Source organism: Triturus cristatus, chromosome 8, assembly GCF_964204655.1.
Source record: "Triturus cristatus chromosome 8, aTriCri1.1, whole genome shotgun sequence".
NCBI classification, from domain to species: domain Eukaryota; kingdom Metazoa; phylum Chordata; class Amphibia; order Caudata; family Salamandridae; genus Triturus; species Triturus cristatus.
This window is the reverse complement of record NC_140591.1, coordinates 251,917,205-251,936,495: the sequence shown is the minus strand read 5'-3', so window position 1 is coordinate 251,936,495 and position 19,291 is coordinate 251,917,205. Positions and strand designations below refer to the sequence as shown.

The 19,291-nt window shown below is 47.3% G+C and overlaps 1 protein-coding gene across 1 annotated transcript in view; it reads right to left on the bottom strand.

Annotated features, from left to right (window-relative positions):
• Positions 1 to 19,291, bottom strand: part of DYNC2H1 (dynein cytoplasmic 2 heavy chain 1) — a 1,714,832-nt gene that overhangs the window by 1,674,645 nt on the left and 20,896 nt on the right. Inside the window, exon 2 of the mRNA XM_085621461.1 lies at positions 5,004 to 5,174. Within this exon, the coding sequence (XP_085477587.1) occupies positions 5,004 to 5,174 (171 nt within the window). The remainder of the gene's footprint in view (positions 1 to 5,003; positions 5,175 to 19,291) is intronic.

Below are 19,291 nucleotides of genomic sequence, written 5' to 3'. Positions count from 1 at the left end.
TATGGAATTGTAACAATGCTAACTGTTTTAGGTTTATGCATTTCACTGCTGGTAGTGGCTCGAATACTGCATTATAAGAGCACGATAGTTAAAATAAACATTTTAAACTTTAACAGTGACTCTGAAAATTCTTATTGTGGACAAGTATGAGTGAGTGAACGAAAGAGTATGTCTTGCTACCGCGATTCCTGAGAGAGTCGGGAGTGTTGTGTTCTGGGTTGTCTAATCATTTGTAGCTTCATGATTATGTAGAACGAATAAGACACTATAGCTAGTCAGGTCTGGGATTTTAGGTACTAAGGTGGTAGGAAGGTTCAGCCCCTATACACCGAGGTCCTGTTTTCCTGTGCATAGTTCTGTGTATGTGAAGAATACCCACAACAATTTTACTATGCTGAGCATGTATGATGCACACTAGTAGGCTCTGTGAAATGAAATGGGCATAATAGGGTGGGGCGGTGTTGGATGTATAGCGATAGGGTTCTCGATGTGGCATTTTTCATTGCATCTTTCCTGACCTCTCGCATATCCAACATGCAAATTACACTGTGTGAAGATTACTAATCTTTAAGCGTCTCTTGTCCCTTTCAGTATAAAATAGTGTAAGAAAGTAGGATCTGCTTTCATGGTTACTTGCTTGGTATCAGTGTGTTTTTGACCTAGTCTGACTGGTATCCTGCTAAGCAGGACCCCAGTCCAGTCACTGTGCTTTCTCCCCAAAATTGACCTGGTAAGTACTTTTGTACCTCCACCACTGGCTACTGGTGTACCCTTGTAAGTCCCTAGTAAATGGTACTAAGATACCCAGGGCATAGGTACACCAGGGGTCTCCCATGGAATGCAGCATGTATTATGCCACCCAGGGGAGTCCACTAAAAAAGTGACTACAGGCCTACCATTGAAGCTTGTGTGAGTTTGTGCTTGCACCTCTCACAACAAATATAAGTTTCGTAATATCTGAGGATACTGCACTTTAAACCTATGGCACCCGTACGGCAGGCTCCTCCATCCTGAGGGCAGGGTGCTTGGTTATAAGTGTGAAGATGTCCCTGCATGAGCAGGACACCCCTACAAACCCCAGAGAGTCGATTCTCCAGGCTTTGTAAGTGCGGTCTGCCATTTTAATACATGTAGTGGACATCGGTCATTATGAGATGTCTATCTATATAGTGGCTGCACAGAACCCGATCATGTTTAGTATCACACATGTTGGAATCATACCCCAACATCGATTCCAGTGTTGGAAGTGTGGTCTCATGTACTGTGGGGCTCCCTTGGGTACCCCCCTTTACTCCCAGTAACAGCCTTTCAGGGTCTGCAAGCAAGCAAGTGATGCTGCCAACCACAGACACGATTTTTCCCTCCTTCTGCTGAGCTCGAGCAGGGTAAGGTAGAACAATAGGTTTCCTGTCACAGGGAGGTGTGACCACCTCCCAGGCAGGATATAGCGTATTGGGCTGGGGTGGAGGCGCTTTCCAATGCCACCATATTGCTTTGAAGGGCACATTTGGTGCCCTACTTGCATACTCCAGTTTGAGCAGGTTCAGGGAGCCCTTGGCTCCCGCTCTGGTGCTAAACTGAACAAAGAACATGGGAGTATCCTCCTCTCTGTCCAGCCCCTCTTCTGGGAGGGACCCCTCAGTTCTTCCAACCCTTTCCTTAGGGTACTTTCGGGCTTGCCTGTGGGCGGGTCCTCAGATTCATCTTGGGACAAGATTCAACCCTGAAGCTATGTTGCTCTTCGACCACCTGGACACTTGGACTTCGTTGGACTTCAATTGGAATCGAGACTGCACCAAGGAAGATTTCTGCTGCTCCTGATCGTGCTGTTCCTGGTCTCGCTGTTCTTCAAGTTTTCTTTGTTGCTTCTTCCATTTTCTTCAATAGAGCTGTGGGTATGAAGGACATCCAAAGAAATCTCCTTTGGAGAGAAGGAGTCACTCCCATGCAGGAACAACAACAAAGCTGACCAGACTGCTGCTCCTGTCATCCTACGGATTTCCCGAGGCTTTGCAACACAATTGGTGGTTCTGCAACTCCCTCGTGGCCTGACCAGTCTTCTCTGTAATTTTGAGGCGATTACCCCTTGTCAGACCCACTGAGACCGAACCCCTGTGCACAGTGTCGACTTGCCACTGCCAAGACTTGCTGGCTCTGCACTCCAGAGATCTTCAGGCTACAAGAAGCTCCAGCCTTCAGCATCTCTTCCACTGAGTTTAGTGTCCTCACCGCATCATCTGCACTGTGGCCCTTTCTCTTTGGCGAGCTGCTCGAGGTCGTCTTGCGACATCTGTCCCTTCGGCCTGTGGGTCCTCCTGAGGGTCTTCTACTGCTTCAGTGGGGGTCCCTGCTTGCTCGGGGCCTGCTCTCACTCTCCTGCTGTTAGTGAGTCCCTTGGAGCTTGGTGGTCCCAACGTTGCTCCTTTTTCATTTTCCAAGCCAGGGTACTTAAGAGCTTACCTGTGGGTGGGGCCTCAGATTTGTCGTGGGTCAAGGCTCAAGCCTGAAACCATGTCACCCTTTGACCGTCTGTACATTTGGAATTCGTTGGACTTCGACTGGAACCAAGACTGCACCAAGGAAGACTCCTGCTGCTCCTGGTCTTGCAGTTCTTCAAGTCTTCTTCATCGTCTTTGTTTCTTCCAGGTTCTTCAACAGACCTGTGGGCATCAAGGACACCCAAAGAAATATCCCTTGGAGTGAAGGAGTCACTCCCCTGCAACGACTGGCACCGCAACAGAGCTGCCTGGTCTGCTGCTCCTGGACTTCCCGAGGCTCAGCAACACAGGTAGTGGTTTTGCAACTCCCTCGAGGTCCGACCTGTCCTCTCTGCAATTTTGAAGCCAATACCCCTCCTCGGTACCGCTGGGACCGATCCCCTGTGCACCGCGTCACCTTGCCGTTGCCAAGACCTGTTGGCTGTGATCTCCAGAGATCTTTGGGCTAGAAGAAGCTCCAGCCTCCAGCCTCTCTTTCCTCCAAGATCAGCGTCCTCACTACATCCTCTGCACCGTGGGCCTTTCTCTTTGGTGAGCTGCTCGAGGTCCTCTTGCAACTCCTATGCCTTTGGCCTGTGGGTCCTCCTATGGGTCTTCTACTGCTTCAGTGGGCTCACTGCTGGCTCGGGTCTGCTCTGACTCTCCTGCTGTTGGTGAGTCCCTTGGACCTTGCTGGGCCCAACGTTCCTCCTTTTTCATTTTCCACGCCGGTTGCGGCTACCAAGGCTTGGTGATGCTCCCGTCGGACACCGATCACCTAGTCACCGACATCCGAAGTGGGGCAGCTCATGCACAGCTCCTGGTCTTTCTCAGCATCGCCTGGTCATCACAGTTGCAGCGACAATGTCACAGTCGCCTCTTGTGAACCTCCAGACGTCGGTGGGCATTGTGTCTTCGTGCCTCCTGTTCACTTCCGAGTGGCATAGAGTCTGTCCCTTCTGCTTGCAGGTTCTTCACTGCCAGAATGTCTTCACGGTCTTCTCCAAAGGCACTTTCTTCTAAGCCTTCAATTGTCTGCTTTTTAACTTTGTGACTTTAGATGTTGTTATATACCTTTATTAAATGGATTCAGCAAGAATTATACTCATGTCGTGCTGATATTTGGAGCAATCATTCTGAATAACTTTATGAATTAATAGAGAACTGAACAAGAGTGCCGAGGTTTATATTTTCTTGTTTTCAAGTGTGCACCTTATACTAAGCCAGTCTCCTACAAATAGGCCTTTGCGAAGCTGGTAGGGCTGGAGCAAAGTCTGCCACGTGAGCGATGCCTTACATGGAGTTGGCACCAACCTGTTGAGAGATCCTGAGAGATAACTCAGCCATCTGAGGCCTTGCCATGAGGTTTGCCACGTGTAGAGAAGTGCTGTTGTCTAAGGTGTATCCAACGGGGGTAAAGATGAAAAAGATCTGTCATTAAAGGCCTTCTGAATTTTGTGCAATGGGGGGAATATTCCTACCACCTTTATTATTTCTGAAAGGTGTGCGCTTTGATCAGTATGATATTGCTACACAACTTCAAGGTACTCATTTTATAAACCTTTTAAGCATGAGAGACACTGGGCCATGTCAGGATTTCAACCAATGCCTTTGGAAGACACAAACAGATCTCAGGAGCAAGCATAACCACTACGAGGCTTGTGCTACCAACTAGACCATCTTACCACCCTGGTAGATTACATTAATTACACTGCAAAATGAAAAATATATGTATCTTAGGTATTCATGCCTTAACATCGATTTCGAGCAATGTGGTTCAGCGAAGTTGGAACAAACTATGCTTTGAACCCAAAAATGCCACTGTTGCCCACTTTTCTAGCCAGTGTTTGTTTGGGTACTGGTTGTCTGCAGCCCCTGACAGCATCAATTTCTCTCGGAGTGCAGCGTATCTTCCATGAATTTTTTTTAAAAAAAGGATTTCTTTTATATGCACATCTAATTTGAATTGTGATGGTTTTTATTAACTAATAACAATAAACGTATTCTACTGGTATCTTCATGTAGCAACTACAGTGAAATGCGTGAAATTACATTTTTCTTTACTACTGCCTTCTAAAATACGTAATCATGAAAAAGAAATGGCGTGATCAAATGTAGGGACCTGGGCGTTAGTTCTAACATGATTTCTGGTGTTTACAAAGTCTGCTGCTCTGGCCTTCGAATAGATAGCTCCTATTAAATGCTCTGACTCGGACTCTTTAGGTCACTTGAGATAAACTCTTCAGACAAAGAACGGAGCCTGCGAGGTTGGATGGGTTTGAAGGGGTACAGTAAATTTTTTGTCACCATGAGTTTTCTATTTTCATGATTTATATATAATCTATCGTTTTATCACCATTCCATTTTGGATTTTTACTTTTATTATGATTTCTTGTTGGACTATCATCAGAACATCGTTCATAAGTATTTCATTGGTGATATTTGAACCTGAAATAAACTCTTGACAATCACATCAATCAAAAACGCTTCTTACAGAATATATAAAATGAGGAGGGGTGAGCTTACCTTTAATAAAATCGGAGCAAACACTTGCCGCACTGCTTGGTACAAGGTATTTATTGGAGAGTCCAACATGGAGGACACAAGAATATTATTGTGAAGATTGTCTTCTGTGATGACATCTGGACGCAGCTTGAAGAAAACGAGTACTTTGTCTTTTGTGTCGCTGGCATCAACCTAGAATAACAAAATATGGAAATGATCCATTCCGTTAACGCAGCGGCAGCTACTTCTTGAGATTAAAGTACCTAAAGTTAATGCAACTAGGGTTTAGGAACGTGTGTCAGTAAGCTCAATATTGCCTTACCTGTGTACGATTGGGGACGTAATGTTATGATTTTTATTTGTGTAATTTCAATAAAAAGAATGTAACAAGTATTGCCTTACCTGCAGTTCAGTACATATAGAAAACCTCACTTAATATGCTTACATTACCATATCTGCCTACCACAAATTCCACAACTACAATACCTTGCCTCATTTACCTACCGAAGTTTACCTACCTACCATAACTAACCTACCAAACCTAATTTACACCAACCTGCTATACTTGCCTAAAATGCCAAACCTCCCTTACACAACATACCTACAATACTGTCCTAATGTACCTACCTACCTTAACTAACCTACCATACCTACCACGCCTGCCTACCATAAATGCCATAGCTACAATACCGTACCAACATAATTTACCTACATAATATAACCAACCACCATATCTAACATACCACACTTAACCTACCTTCCCGAATCAGGCATACCCAACTCACCTACCATACGCCTACCATGCCGACCTACCACACGTAACTTACATTACTGCATCAAAACTACAATGGCTAACCTACATCCATGTCTACAGTGTGTATATCTTACTCTAGGAGTGAGGTGGCAGTTTTGTGAAAAAGGAATAGTCATGCCTATGGGACCTCTAATATTGGGTTAAAGTGCTGAAGCCTGCTGTTAAAAGCACTTGTGTTTAATTTTAGTTAAGTCCGTATTACAGCCTGCATGGTGAAAGTGCCAACTGCAGCTTTTGAAAGGCATAAAAATGTGAATAACGTTGTTCTTTAGAAACAGTAAGATTTGTTGCCTTTGCCAATAATGCTTTTCCGATATTTTTGTTATCCTCTTTCTCTTTTTTAACTTCCTTATAAGAACTATTCCAATCCTCCAAATACCGTAGTTGGCTGCTTTTTATCTTCTGTGCCCCGTCTCCATTTTGTGTTTACAATCTAAGGCCATGCTAAAAATGGAAGAAAAAAGACTACTACAACCTTGCACTGTTCACTAATCGTCCATGCGTGTTCCTTTTTAGGTGGAGCCTAGAGCAGCGCATGCGCTGTGCTCTGGTGAGACTTTTAGTAAGGGCCTCAGAAAATGCTACCACTGTGGCCTAGAGCTTCAGTGCATGTGCGCGGGCATGCGCTTACGAGCAGAGGCGCCATATGGCTTTCCTCTCTCGTCATGGGTCACAGGCCCTGGCTGTTCTCTCCGGCCTCTGTATTCCGCAGACCTTCTCCAGCCTGCTCTTTCCCCTCTCGACCCCTCCCTTTGGACAGGGAGGACAGAAACTGCTCCTGTTTGCAAGCCTCACCACTATTCATGCCATGGAAGTTTGTCAATAGGGCCCCCCGCTCTGTCCTAACACTTATCATCAGATTCAAAGCTTGCCGTGCTTACCCCCCCTGCCACCCGCTCTGTCCTAACACTTATCATCAGGTTCAAAGCTCGCAGTGCTTACCCCTTCTGCCTCCGCTCTGTCCTAACACGTATCGTCATGTTCAAAGCTCGCCGTGCTTATCCCCCTGCCCCCACTCTGTCCTAACACTTATCATCAGGTTCAAAGCTTGCCGTGCTTATCCCCCTGCCCCGCTCTGTCCTAACACTTATCATCAGGTTCAAAGCTCGCCATGCTTACCCCCCTGCCCCCGCTCTGCTCTGTCCTAGCACTTATCATCAGGTTCAAAGCTCGCCGTGCTTACCCCCCTGCCCCCGCTCTGTCCTAATACTTATTATCAGGTTCAAAGCTCGCCGTGCTTACCCCCCTGCCCCCCGCTCTGTCCTAACACTTATCATCAGGTTCAAAGCTCGCCGTGCTTACCCCCCGGCCCCCCGCTCTGTCCTAACACTTATCATCATTTTCAAAGCTCGCCGTGCTTACCACCCTGCCCCCCGCTCTGTCCAGAAACTTATAATCAGGTTCAAAGCTCGCCGTGCTTACCCCCCTGCTCTGTCCTAAAACTGATCATCAGATTCAAAGCTCGCCGCGCTTACCCCCCTGTGCCCGCTCTGTCATAACACTTATCATCAGGTTCAAAGCTTGCCGTGCTTACCCCCCTGCCCCCGCTCTGTCCTAACACTTATCATCAGGTTCAAAGCTTGCCGTGCTTACCCCGCTGCCCCCCGCTCTGCCTAAAATGTATCATCAGGTTCAAAGCTCGCCGTGCTTACCCCCCTGCCCCCGCTCTGTCCTAAAACATATCATCAGGTTCAAAGCTCGCCGTGCTTACCCCCCCTCCCCCCGTTCTGTCCTAAAACTGATCATACGGTTCAAAGCTCGCCGTGCTTACCCCACCTGCCCCCCGCTCTGTCCTAAAACAGATCATCCGGTTCAAAGCTCGCCGTGCTTACCCCCCCGCCCCGCTCTGTTCTAACACTTATCAGGTTCAAAGCTCGCCGTGCTTACCCCCCGCTCCGTTCTAACACTGATCATCATTTTCAAAGCTCGCTGTGCTTACCCCCCTGCCCCCCGCTCTGTCCAGAAACTTATAATCAGGTTCAAAGCTCGCCGTGCTTACCCCCCTGCTCTGTCCTAAAACAGATCATCCGGTTCAAAGCTTGCCGTGCTTACCCCCTGCCCCCGCTCTGTCCTAACACTTATCATCAGGTTCAAAGCTCGCTGTGCTTACCCCCCTGCCACTCGCTCTGTCCTAACATTTATCATCAGGTTCAAAGCTCGCCGTACTTACCCCTCTGCCCCCCGCTCTGTCCTAACACTTATCATCAGGTTCAAAGCTCGCAGTGCTTATCCCCCTGTCCTCGCACTGTCCTAACACTTATCATCACGTTCAAAGCTCGCCGTGCTTATCCCTCTGCCCCCCGGTCTGTTCTAACACTTATCATCAGGTTCAAAGCTCGCGGCACTTACACCCTGCCCCCACTCTGTTCTAACACTTATCATCAGGTTCAAAGCTCGCCGTGCTTACCCCCCTGCCCCCGCTCTGTCCTAGCACTTATCATCAGGTTCAAAGCTCGCCATGCTTATCCCCCTGCCCTCGCTCTGTCCTAAAACTGATCATACGGTTCAAAGCTCGCCGTGCTTACCCCCCTGCCTTCCGCCCTGTCCTAAAACAGATCATCCGGTTCAAAGCTCGCCGTACTTACCCCCCTGCCCCCGCTCTGTCCTAACACTTATCATCAGGTTCAAAGCTCGCCGTGCTTACCCCCCTGCCCCCCGCTCTGTCCTAACAGTTATCATCAGGTTCAAAGCTCGCTGTGCTTACCCCCACTGCCCCCGCTCTGTCCTAACTCTTATCATCAGGTTCAAAGCTCGCCGTACTTACCCACCGCTCTGTCCGAACACTTATCATCAGGTTCAAAGCTCGCCGTGCTTATCCCCCTGCCCCCGGACTGTCCTAACACTTATCTTCATGTTCAAAGCTCGCCGTGCTTACCCCTCTGCCCCCCGCTCTGTCCTAACACTTATCATCAGGTTCAAAGCTGACCGTGCTTACCCCCCTGCCCCACGCACTGTCCTAACACTTATCAGCTTCACAGATCGCCGTTATGCAGCACAATATCCTTGGTTCAACAACATCAACTGTTGCATGACTAAACACTTATAAGGTCCCAAAAGCGAGACCCATTGGCTATGCCAATGCTTGTTAGGTTTCCCATTAGAGAAGAACTTCAGATTTTACGAAAATTACAGGTTTAATACACTTGTGCATTAGGGCTTTCAGCAAGCCCCTCTGTCCATTGGTCTCCTCCACTGGCTTTCACATTTTGATTTTGCCTACCAGAACATACAGTATGAGGCAATGGTTCAATCCTTTTCAACCATTGGCTTTTTTGAAATGTGAGTGACAACTTTTTGCCTGACCACTGTCACCTAAAAAGAAGTGCTCCTCAGTACCAGGGATCACCGTGCCAATGCTTTTTTTTTTTTACATCTTACAATTGTTTTAGTACACACAGCTATAGACAGCACTGCATACAACACCACAGAGAGTGAGCTTTGACTCAGCCCCTTCCTTAGGGTTGGATGGCTTTCTGATCTATCTTAGTTGCCTGCTCTTGGCAGGATGGCTTTCCTCCCTATTCTTGTGTCTGTCTCGCTCCTGGAACATTTCTTCTTTACTCCTACTTTTGACTGTATGATGTGAATATTGTACTAGTTTTCTTTTTTTAACGTTGATTTCTCATGTCCTGATCCTTGCTCTCGCTCACTCTGTAATGTGAGTGCACTCTTTCCTTAGCTTTGCCAACCACCCCACAAAGTCTCTCTATTCCGTCTCACCATCTGAGTTTCTGACTTAAAGCCTGCGCGCGCTCTCTCTCTCTCTCTCTCTCTCTCTGCTCCTCTCTTCCCTCACTCCTCTTTAGACACTTCACACTGGTTGCTGCTATTCGTTTAGCCAGTACCAGATACTTTTATAAATGTACATGCATTGGTAAAGCCAAAAGCGGCAACCAGCCATCTTGAAAGTGTATTTCCTGTACTTTGATGGCTGCCACCTTGCATCGTTCAACGTGGTTTGATGCTACATGGTGGCCATCTCCAAAGTATAAAAATAATATTTTGCATACTATGAAAATGGCTACCATGTTGTCTAGCACCACGTTGTGTTATACAGCTTAAATGGAGATGTTGAAAGTATAGGAAATACATTAGAAAATGGCCGCTAGCCGCTATTGACTTTGCCAATGCCTGGACAGTTTTAAACGTTTTGAAGAACCAATGTTTATTTTTTAGTAACTCTTACGTATTTAACTTGTTTCAACAAGTTACAGTAATTCAAAGCCAAAAGTATATTTCTATGCCACAATAAGATCAGTAATGTACATTAAAACTAAAGGGATTTGTTTATACCTGTTCGAAGTAAACTTGCCTGCAAAGAAGCAACATTAAAATTGTATTAAATTATATGAACTGGTTATTTGTTTTGGTTTTCTAATTAACATTTTTGATTGTAAGAATATGGTCATCACAGACACTTTTTTAAATTTTTATTAAAGTTTGAATTACAAGCAACAGTACTACCATGCAAGGTAGATTCCATAGTTACCAATGCAATACAATTCAAAACCAACAAAATAAAAAATAAATACATTCACAACATAAATCGATTATGATTGATCTTGCACCTTAGGGATTAAATATACATAGCGTATTCCTGAGCTCTGACATACATTCACTGTTCCAGATTATTTGTCTTTAACGCTACTGACCCTCTTCATTCTGTAAGTCTGCCAATGCTTTCTGGTGTAGAAATTGTCTCAGTGGTTCCCATAGGTCTTTGGGCTTTGATGTGGTCGGTAATTCCTCTGCATATAGTTCCAGATTATCCTTACAGTAGACCAGATCCTCAATCCATTGCTTGTTTTTTGGCGATCGCCTCCCCTCCCACGTTATGGCAACTCTGCGCTTTGCCATCAGCAGCACTATCCGTATGTTTTTGCCTATGACCCCTTTCACATGAGGAACACAACACAGTAAACATGTCAATGGCATGCAATGTATTTCCAACCCTGACATATCTGTTATATCCCGCACCACCTCACTCCAATATTTGGTCACCTTCTCGCAGCTCCATGCAAGGTGCAGGAAATCTGCCTCAAGTTGGCCGCATCTCTTACACCTGCTGGAATCTCACAGCCCATACCAATACAGTCGCGCTGGAGTGTAATATACCAGATGTATGTATTTGAAATGTATAATACGCAGATTTCCGTTTGGAGTAAGTTTACCAGTAAGGCTACAAATGTGTTCCCAATCGGGCAGGGATATGGGGGAGTCCAGCTGTTCATTCCACCTCTCTCTGCTCTTGTCTGGGCTATCCGGTATCTCAGAACGAATTGCTCTACACAGCTTGGTAATTTGTTTTTTCTTAGTGGGGGTGGTTAATACCAGTTGCAAAGAATTGAGCGCTGGCTGTTCGCCAAGATAGGTGTCGTAGTGTGATTTAATTGCATGTCGAAGTCTATGAAACGCAAATTGAAACAGTGGTGTGGGATTACCTATGTACTTTAACGTCTCTGATGTGTGAAACGTGCCTTCCGGGTACAGGTCTTGCATTGTCTGCATGCCTGCTTCCTTAAATAAACGTATTGCACCCACCTCATGTGTCACTGACAACGCTGCATGGTGCTCCAGTGGCATTGCCGGGGCATAGATGGGTACTTTATTAGCGAGCTGTCCTATCGACTGCCATGCCGCCACCGTGGTATCTATTGTACTGATTTCCATCTTCAGGACTCCGCACTTTGTGTGAGTGAGTAAGCTGTGTAGTGGGGTGGGGCAAGCATCCCCAGTTTCCTCCGCCATATGTGGGGTGAAAGCATGATGTCTAAACCAACAGTATGCATGTTGCGCCTGCGCATTCAGATAATAAACATAAAAGTCTGGTGCTGCAAAGCCCCCCTTGTCATAGTCTAGCGTTAGAGTATTGCAACGCACCCGGGCCTGCCTGCCACCCCACACCAACCCAATCAACTTCGCTCGTAAACTATTGAAAAACACCTTTGTCAAAGGAATCGGAATATTAGAAAATAAATATAAAAAGCGCGGTAACACCACCGTTTTCGTAAGCGCGATACGGTCCGCCAGTGACAGTGGTAGAGCAATCCATTTGTCAATCTGCTGCTCTAGAGTACTCCAAGCCCGCCCATAGTTTGCCCGGATGACCACTTCTGAGTCGCGATGGACCCATATCACAAGGTATTTGACTGGTTCCTCAGTCCAAACCAGTGGGTAGTCCATAACTGGTTTGGGTGTAGTCTCCGTCAGGGGGATAACAATAGATTTATCCCAGTTAACAGCTAAACCTGCTATCAAACCAAACCTGATGTTTTCCCGGAGCAGCTGTGCTAGATAGCGAGAGGGTTCCCTGACAAAGAGCACCATGTCGTCTGCATATAGGGATATGCCGACTGGGCGGAGATTAAAATTGAGTGCAGTTTCCCTATGTCTTTGCCGTATTGTGCACACCAAGGGTTTGTATAGCGAGTGCAAACAGCAGTGGGGACAAGGGAAACCCCTGCCTGGTGCGCCGTTGTATAGGAAGTGGTTCCGACGTCAACCCTCAAACACGCACCCTCGCCAATGAGTCTGTGTACAAAATCGTAATCCACTGTTTAAAAATGAACGGGAACCCCATGCGCCGTAAGATGTAAAACATATATTGCCACTCGATGGAATCGAAGGCTTTGGCCGCATCCAGCATTACCACAGCAGCAGGCAGAGTTGGCTCCAGCACGTGCAACACCGCAAAGACAGTTCTCAAGTTGTGTGAAGTAGACCGTTCGGGTATAAATCCCGACTGATCCGGTAGGATCAGACTAGTCATCAGGGGCTGTAGTTTGGTGGCAAGGATTTTCGCATCTATATTAATCAAGGAGAGTGGTCTGTAAGAGTCTCAGAGATTGGGGGATTTATCCTTTTTTAACAGCATTATAATTAGTGCCTGACATAGTGAAGGGGGCAGCACATGGGACTCATGCGCTTCTGCGTACATCTCTAAGAGATAGAGAGTAATAAGATCAGCATAAGCTTTGTAAAATTCAATGGTTAGGCCATCAGGCCCAGGCGCTTTTGCATTTGGTAGGGTGTTAATCGCCGCTTTTACATCCACCTCGTCTATCGGCTGACCCAGATATTCCCTGTGTGCATCTGACAACCAAGCACAGGCTATGCCATCCAGGTACCTCTCCATGTCAGAGTCTGTAGCTCCCCCCCTGGACGTATAAAGGTCAGGATAGTACTCCACTATGTCCAGCGGGTTGCAGTGTTCTACTCCCTGAGAGTCCCTTATCATATCTATGTGCTGATGTTCTGCATGCATTTTTATTTTGTTAGCAAGGTTGCGGCCTGGTCTACATCCATCTCCATATTTACGTGCTACATGTCTGCGTGAAATGTAACGAATCTCGGTCTCTGCTAGCGTGTCGTATTCCAGAATTAGTTCATGTATGCGGGACAGGGTGTCTGCAGTGGAGGACTCAGTGTAGTTTTGTTCTATGGGTCTTAAGTGTGGTCTCTATACTAGCGAGTTGGGTTCTAAGATCCTTTAAAGTCCCAGCGGTTGTACTTATGCACACACCCCAGATCGTTACTTTAAAAGCTTCCCATAGTGTAGAGGCACTGTCCACTGTTCCCTTGTTAATCTCAAAGTAGTTTTCTATGGCTGTGCGGACAGTGCTGTTGTACAGTGGGTCCAACAAAGCCTCTGGTCGCAACCGCCAGGTGAAGGGGCGATGGATTGCCGTTGGAATTGTAATATCCAACATCACCGGGTTATGATCAGACAGGGTGCGCGGGCAAATGGCAACCGCCGTAACCCAGTCAGCTGCATCTTCTCCCAGCAGCCAGTAATCCGGCCGGGACCAACTATTGTGCGCAAGTGTGGCATGTGTTCCCTCTTTAGCAGAGCCATTACGCACTCCCCACACATCAACCAATCCAAATTCCATTATAGCATTATGAACGCTTCGGGCCACCCGCGGGGTGCGGTTTGACTGTGGATTATATTTATCCAAACCTGGGTCTAAATAAGTGTTGAGGTCTCCTCCCCAGATTATGGCAGATTCAGGCCATGCACGTAATGTATTATACATTCTTAAAAAGCATTCCGGCTCATCTGCTATTGGGTCGTACATGTTTACCAAGGTTATTATCGAGTTTCCCACTTTGCCTTGCACCATTGCACAGCGACATTCATCATCCGTGTAAGTACGCATTGGTGTAAATGCAATCCCCCTCCTAGCCACAATAAGTACCCCTCTAGCATAAGAGGAGTATGATGAGGATATCTTGAACCCGGCCCACTTGAGTGCAACATGACATTCCGTGGACTTGGTCAGATGCGTTTCCTGCTAAAAAGCAATATGCGTGCCATGACGATTCAAGTAGGCAAACACTTGACATACTTTTTTGGGGGAGTTCAGCCCTCTTATGTTCCAAGTCATCAGCCTATAGTTCTCACCCATGACATTTCCTATCGTCTTGGACCTGATCTAGAACTCCAGACCAATCCTCATCATAATGTGTAGCAGACAGGCATGTCTCAATCTTAATGGCAGTGCAATCCCCAGGTGTGATCGTGTGATCTCCATAAACAAAACAATACAATACCAACCCAATCCCAAATAACCCAACAATCCCCCCCCCCACTCCAATCTCCCAATTAGGTCGAGAATGTAAACCCTCCTCCCTCCCCAACTTTTCCCAATCCTCCCTAAGAAGGTCTAACTAATAGGGGAGCACCCGCTGAGGGAAAGGAACGGCGGCAAACCATGTGGTGGGGTGGCCAGGCAACTACATCTAGCTGCGCCACCACGCCTTGCCAATCTTAAACAATTGGAGTACCACGTACCCCAAATCCACCACAATTACATGACAAGGGTTTGCTTTTTACTGCTTTTCAACATAACTTATTGCAATTTTTTCCTAATATGAAGCCCACATAACCGCCACCGTGTACATCTGAAACCCCATCTCTAATTAGTCTGTATTCACAGTCTCTGTTGATCCCACAGAGCTTTCGGGGCCCCCTTGACGAGGTTTATTGGGACATATTTGTTTCGTAAACTTCAGAGCTGACTTAGAGTCTGTAAAGAAGTGTGATTGTCCCTCATGTGTTATCTTTAGTTTAGCAGGATACAGCATAGCATACGGGATGGCAGCAGATTGCAAAAAATATTTTGCTGCCACAAATTCTTTACAGACGGCCTGTACCATCCGTGTGTAGTCTGGAAAAAAAGAGAGATTATTCCCGTTGTGGTTTATGGGACTTCTTGTCCTGGCTTCGCGTAGTATAGCATCTCTATCCGCATAGTTTAGGAGGCGTGCGATGATCGGGCGTGGCGGTGCCCCCGGTTTGGGCCGGGGCCCGAAAGATCTATGCGCCCGTTCCACTATCATGACCGGGGACAACACAGAGCCAAACAGTTTGCGCAGTAAACCGTCAAAAAAAGGCTCCATCTTTGTAATGGCTGTCGATTCCGGCAGGCCAATTATGCGGAGGTTGTTCCGGCGAGAACGCGCTTCCAAGTCCTCGTTTTTCACTCTGATTATCTCCAACACTTTCTCCATTTGTAGTATCTGTGTCTGTGATTCAGCCTGTGAATCTTGCGTATCGGACAATCTGTTCTCGAGCACATCGAGCCTGGTTTCATGCAAATCTACCTTGTGTTTCACTGCGTCCAATCTAGATGTGAGAGCGTCGAGCTTACTATCAATAGTTTTCATACTGGAACGCAACTCCAGAAGTATGGATCTCTTGTTTTTGTCTGGGTTTTCCGCCGTCTCCGATGGGCCCTGTGACGCCGCCGAGTCCGTCATGGTATGCGTGGCTCTTGTGTTGCGCTTGCTTTCAAATGGGATTTTTGGTTGCTTAGGGTCCGGTATGCCCATTTTACAGTAAGTGCACAGCAGCAGCCACCCCTCTCCAGTCACCTGCCACGTGCACCGCACACTCACCGCTGCGTCTTGGTAACTGGCACCAGGCCTCAAGTATTGATCCGAATCAAGGAGCCCTTCAAATAGGAGTGTTCATGTAAGCCTCAATCGCTACACTACGGTCTCTGTGTGCACACTCCCGTTGCAAACCCCTACAGCAATCAGGTCAGACTGAACCGCAACAGTTCCGATTGCACCCCTGGCTTTATTACCAATTCCTCTGGTCCTGCTGTAGCACTGGACTACCTTTGGCGCAACCCCACAGAGACAGCTTATTTCAGTGTATTCCTACGGCCCCCCACTTTCATGCTCCAGAGGCAGAGTCGGAGCCAGTGTGCCCTGGTGTCTCGCTGGAGTCGATCGGCCCACCTCATGAACACCCTGCAGTCGCTGGGGCAGATTCCAGTATGTGATGCAAGGGCGAGCACCAGCACCTCTCAAGCCGCACACTTCTCAGCCCTACAGCAGTGTGAGGCCCAACACGACCCCCCCCCCCCCCGTCTCAGGACGGGAGCGCAGACAGGCTTACGAGCGGCCACGGCCCCTCACGGTGTGGAAATACCGTAGTGGCCAGGAGCCACCTTGGTTCACCCTACATCACCACCCACCCGCCGCAGAGGTAATCAGGCTGCGCCCCCCACCGGTGAGGTGGCGGTCAAGGCTCCAGCACTTCGTCTGGCCCAGCAGGCCTGCACTGCAAAGCCCAGGCCCCAAGAGCTCAATCACTCAAGACTACCCCGGCCTCGCCCCGCAGGCCCGCCCGAGTCCAACCCTGTCAGCGGCCCCCGCCACACTCATCGCAACACCTCAGGCCTCTGGGGCGGATGTTTTCTCCAGCAGGTTACGATCCTCCGCAGCCGCCACGCAGTCCCAGCGGCTCCTCCTCACAGCGGTGATTGGGATATCGGCTCTCTCCCGTGATGATCAGCCGTGCAGCACGTATCATCCAGTGGCCCCAGCAAAACCAAAAGGAACCAGCTGGACACCAGCAGTCACAATGTCAGCCCAGAAAGCAAAGGGATCTTGCACCTGGCCGCTGCCTTGTTGTTCCCTCTCCTCGCAGTGTGCCCTGGCCCAGCACTCGCTCGCAGTTCAGTGTCCGGCGGCCACTTTCTCTCTGAACCTCTTTGTTCCATCACAGCCCGGTACTGTCGGTTCTCACTGCTTTCGAGCGTTTGTAGTGCCGCCGAGGGTGCTTGATGTGGTCAGATTACGGCAGGATGAGTTTTTAACTGGCGTAGTCGCACCGAACAATAGTATTAAACGGATTGTTGTGCCTGGCCTGCGGAGCTCCTTCACCAGGCAGCCATTCCGCAACGCGCCGTAGCCACCACCCGGCCATCACAGATACTTACGCATCAGCATTTTGGAATTTCTTTTGTTTTTGTGGCATAGGATTACAATTAAAACAAAAAAAGTTAATTACTGCACCAACTTGCCATGGTCAGAATTATTGGCTTTTTCTAGTGCTTGTATTAATATAGCACTTAAATCCACAGAGTGGACGATTTCTAAGAGTTTTAACTCGCAAGTAAGACTATTTCCTAATTTAGTGTTATTCAATTTCCAAATACAAAGGATTCGCTTTTCTGTTCAAAATGAAAGACTTATCTTGCAATATGACTGGAGCACGTCCACGTCGGCAGGCAGAGGCAAAAATAAAACACAAAACAAATATACGCAGGCCACAAATAGAGCCACACATAAGCTTTTCAAATAAACAAACATCACACAGAGATGTTCCATAACTGTCAGGCTAGCAAAGGGCTTCGGGTTTGTATGGACTTTTACTCTTTTCTCGTATACTGAACACTATCAGTTTACCATTAATTCTCTGGAAGAGTCAGTTCCTTTTAATAAATGCCTACATCAAGCACAATTAAACTAACATTTCAGACATATCCATTACAACCCTATATGGCGAGGGCCCGAAAGGCCGTCAGAACTTTGAGTTTTATCAAAGGTCTTTGATATGCTCAAGCCTTGTGTACATGCGGTCTGCACACCAGAGTATGAACCTTGATCATTATACAAAACATTGTGCATTCTAAGCAAGAGGCCCTGCTGAATAAGGCTACATAGATCTATGGAAAATAAAACATACAACAACCACTACCTACATAAAATGAACGTATGCACACATTTGTATGCCACAAAGATGCAATATATAGTTTGGTAAACACAAAAATGTTCAGCGAGTTCATGTATCAGCAATAATCAGTAGTAACCCATAGGCAATACGACTGAATACCAGAGGAAACTGTTCTCGGTGAAACGAGAATATTAGAGGTTTGTAATTTTAAGAATTGACACTTTCATCACCAAAAAACTGCAAACTTTTGATGACAAGGCATTACAAAAGTGCACATTTTTAGGTCTCACTTAAACACCTTTAGCTGTCTGTTGTCGAAAGACCTCTTGTGGACCATAACAAAAACTTGAAGTAGTATGTCTTTGGGCCAGCCCATTACAACTGTCTGTCTTTCATGTTACTCTCATTTGCTGGCTTCTCATTGGATTGCTTTGTCCCTCCCTTGGAGCAAATATATATATATATATATTCACTGAAAAAACCATAGGTTTCAGACACGTTATAGTTAGGAATTAGCATTTAAAAAACCTTAGAAATTCACTGAAAAAACCATAGGTTTCAGGGGCGTTATAGTTAGCTGGACTTTTCACTCGTACAAAACCATTGAAATTCCCCCGTTATAGTTAGTTCAGCTAACTATAACTCGCGCACCCGCAATGCACTGCTGATGACGTCACATATTACATCACTCATGACATGGTCAGTGACATCCCTCATGACATCACTGATGACATCTCAAATGACATCACTGACCTACATACACTAGGGAGCACTATGCGTTGGGGTCCCCCTGTGATTAGCATGACCTCCTCTGTAAGCCCCTAGTATATAATAGGGCAGGGGATTAAAACTACTAACTCAGGCCCCGTCCGCTCCCTTAACCACTGTGTAAACAAGCCCTGTGGCCGTTTTTAGTTGGGAGATTAAGTCCCCTTGAATCCTGAGGGTCCCTAGGGGCATAATAGCCCACTAGGTACGTCCAGTAAGCGCCATTGCAGAGAGGTGTAAAAAGGGGCACGGCCTGCACCACCTCTCTGCAACGCAGAGCAGTGGCGCTTACTGGAAGCACCTAGTGGGCTAATTGGCCCCCAGGGTCCCTCAGGATTGAAAGGGAATTATTTCCCCAACTTAAAACGCGCCACAGGGTGTGTTGCACATGTCACCTCAGGCCCCGTCCCCTCCCTTCACCACTGTGTAAACACGCCCTGTGGCCGTTCTAAGTTGAGAGATTAAGTCCCCTTGAATCCTAAGGGTGCCTAGGGTCAAACTAGCCCACTAGGTACCTCCAGTAAGCGCCACAGAGCTGCGTTGCATAGAGGTGTAAAAAGGGGCGTGGCCTCAGAACACCTGTCTGCAATGCAGCTCCCTGGCGCATACTGGAGATACCTGTTGGGCTAGTTAGCCCTCAGGACCCTCAGTATTGAAGGGGAATTAATTCCCCAACTTACAACTGGCCAGGGGGCGCGTTTGCAGAGTGCTGCAAGGAGGGGGCGTGGCCTCCGGCGCGATGCCGGTCTTTTATTT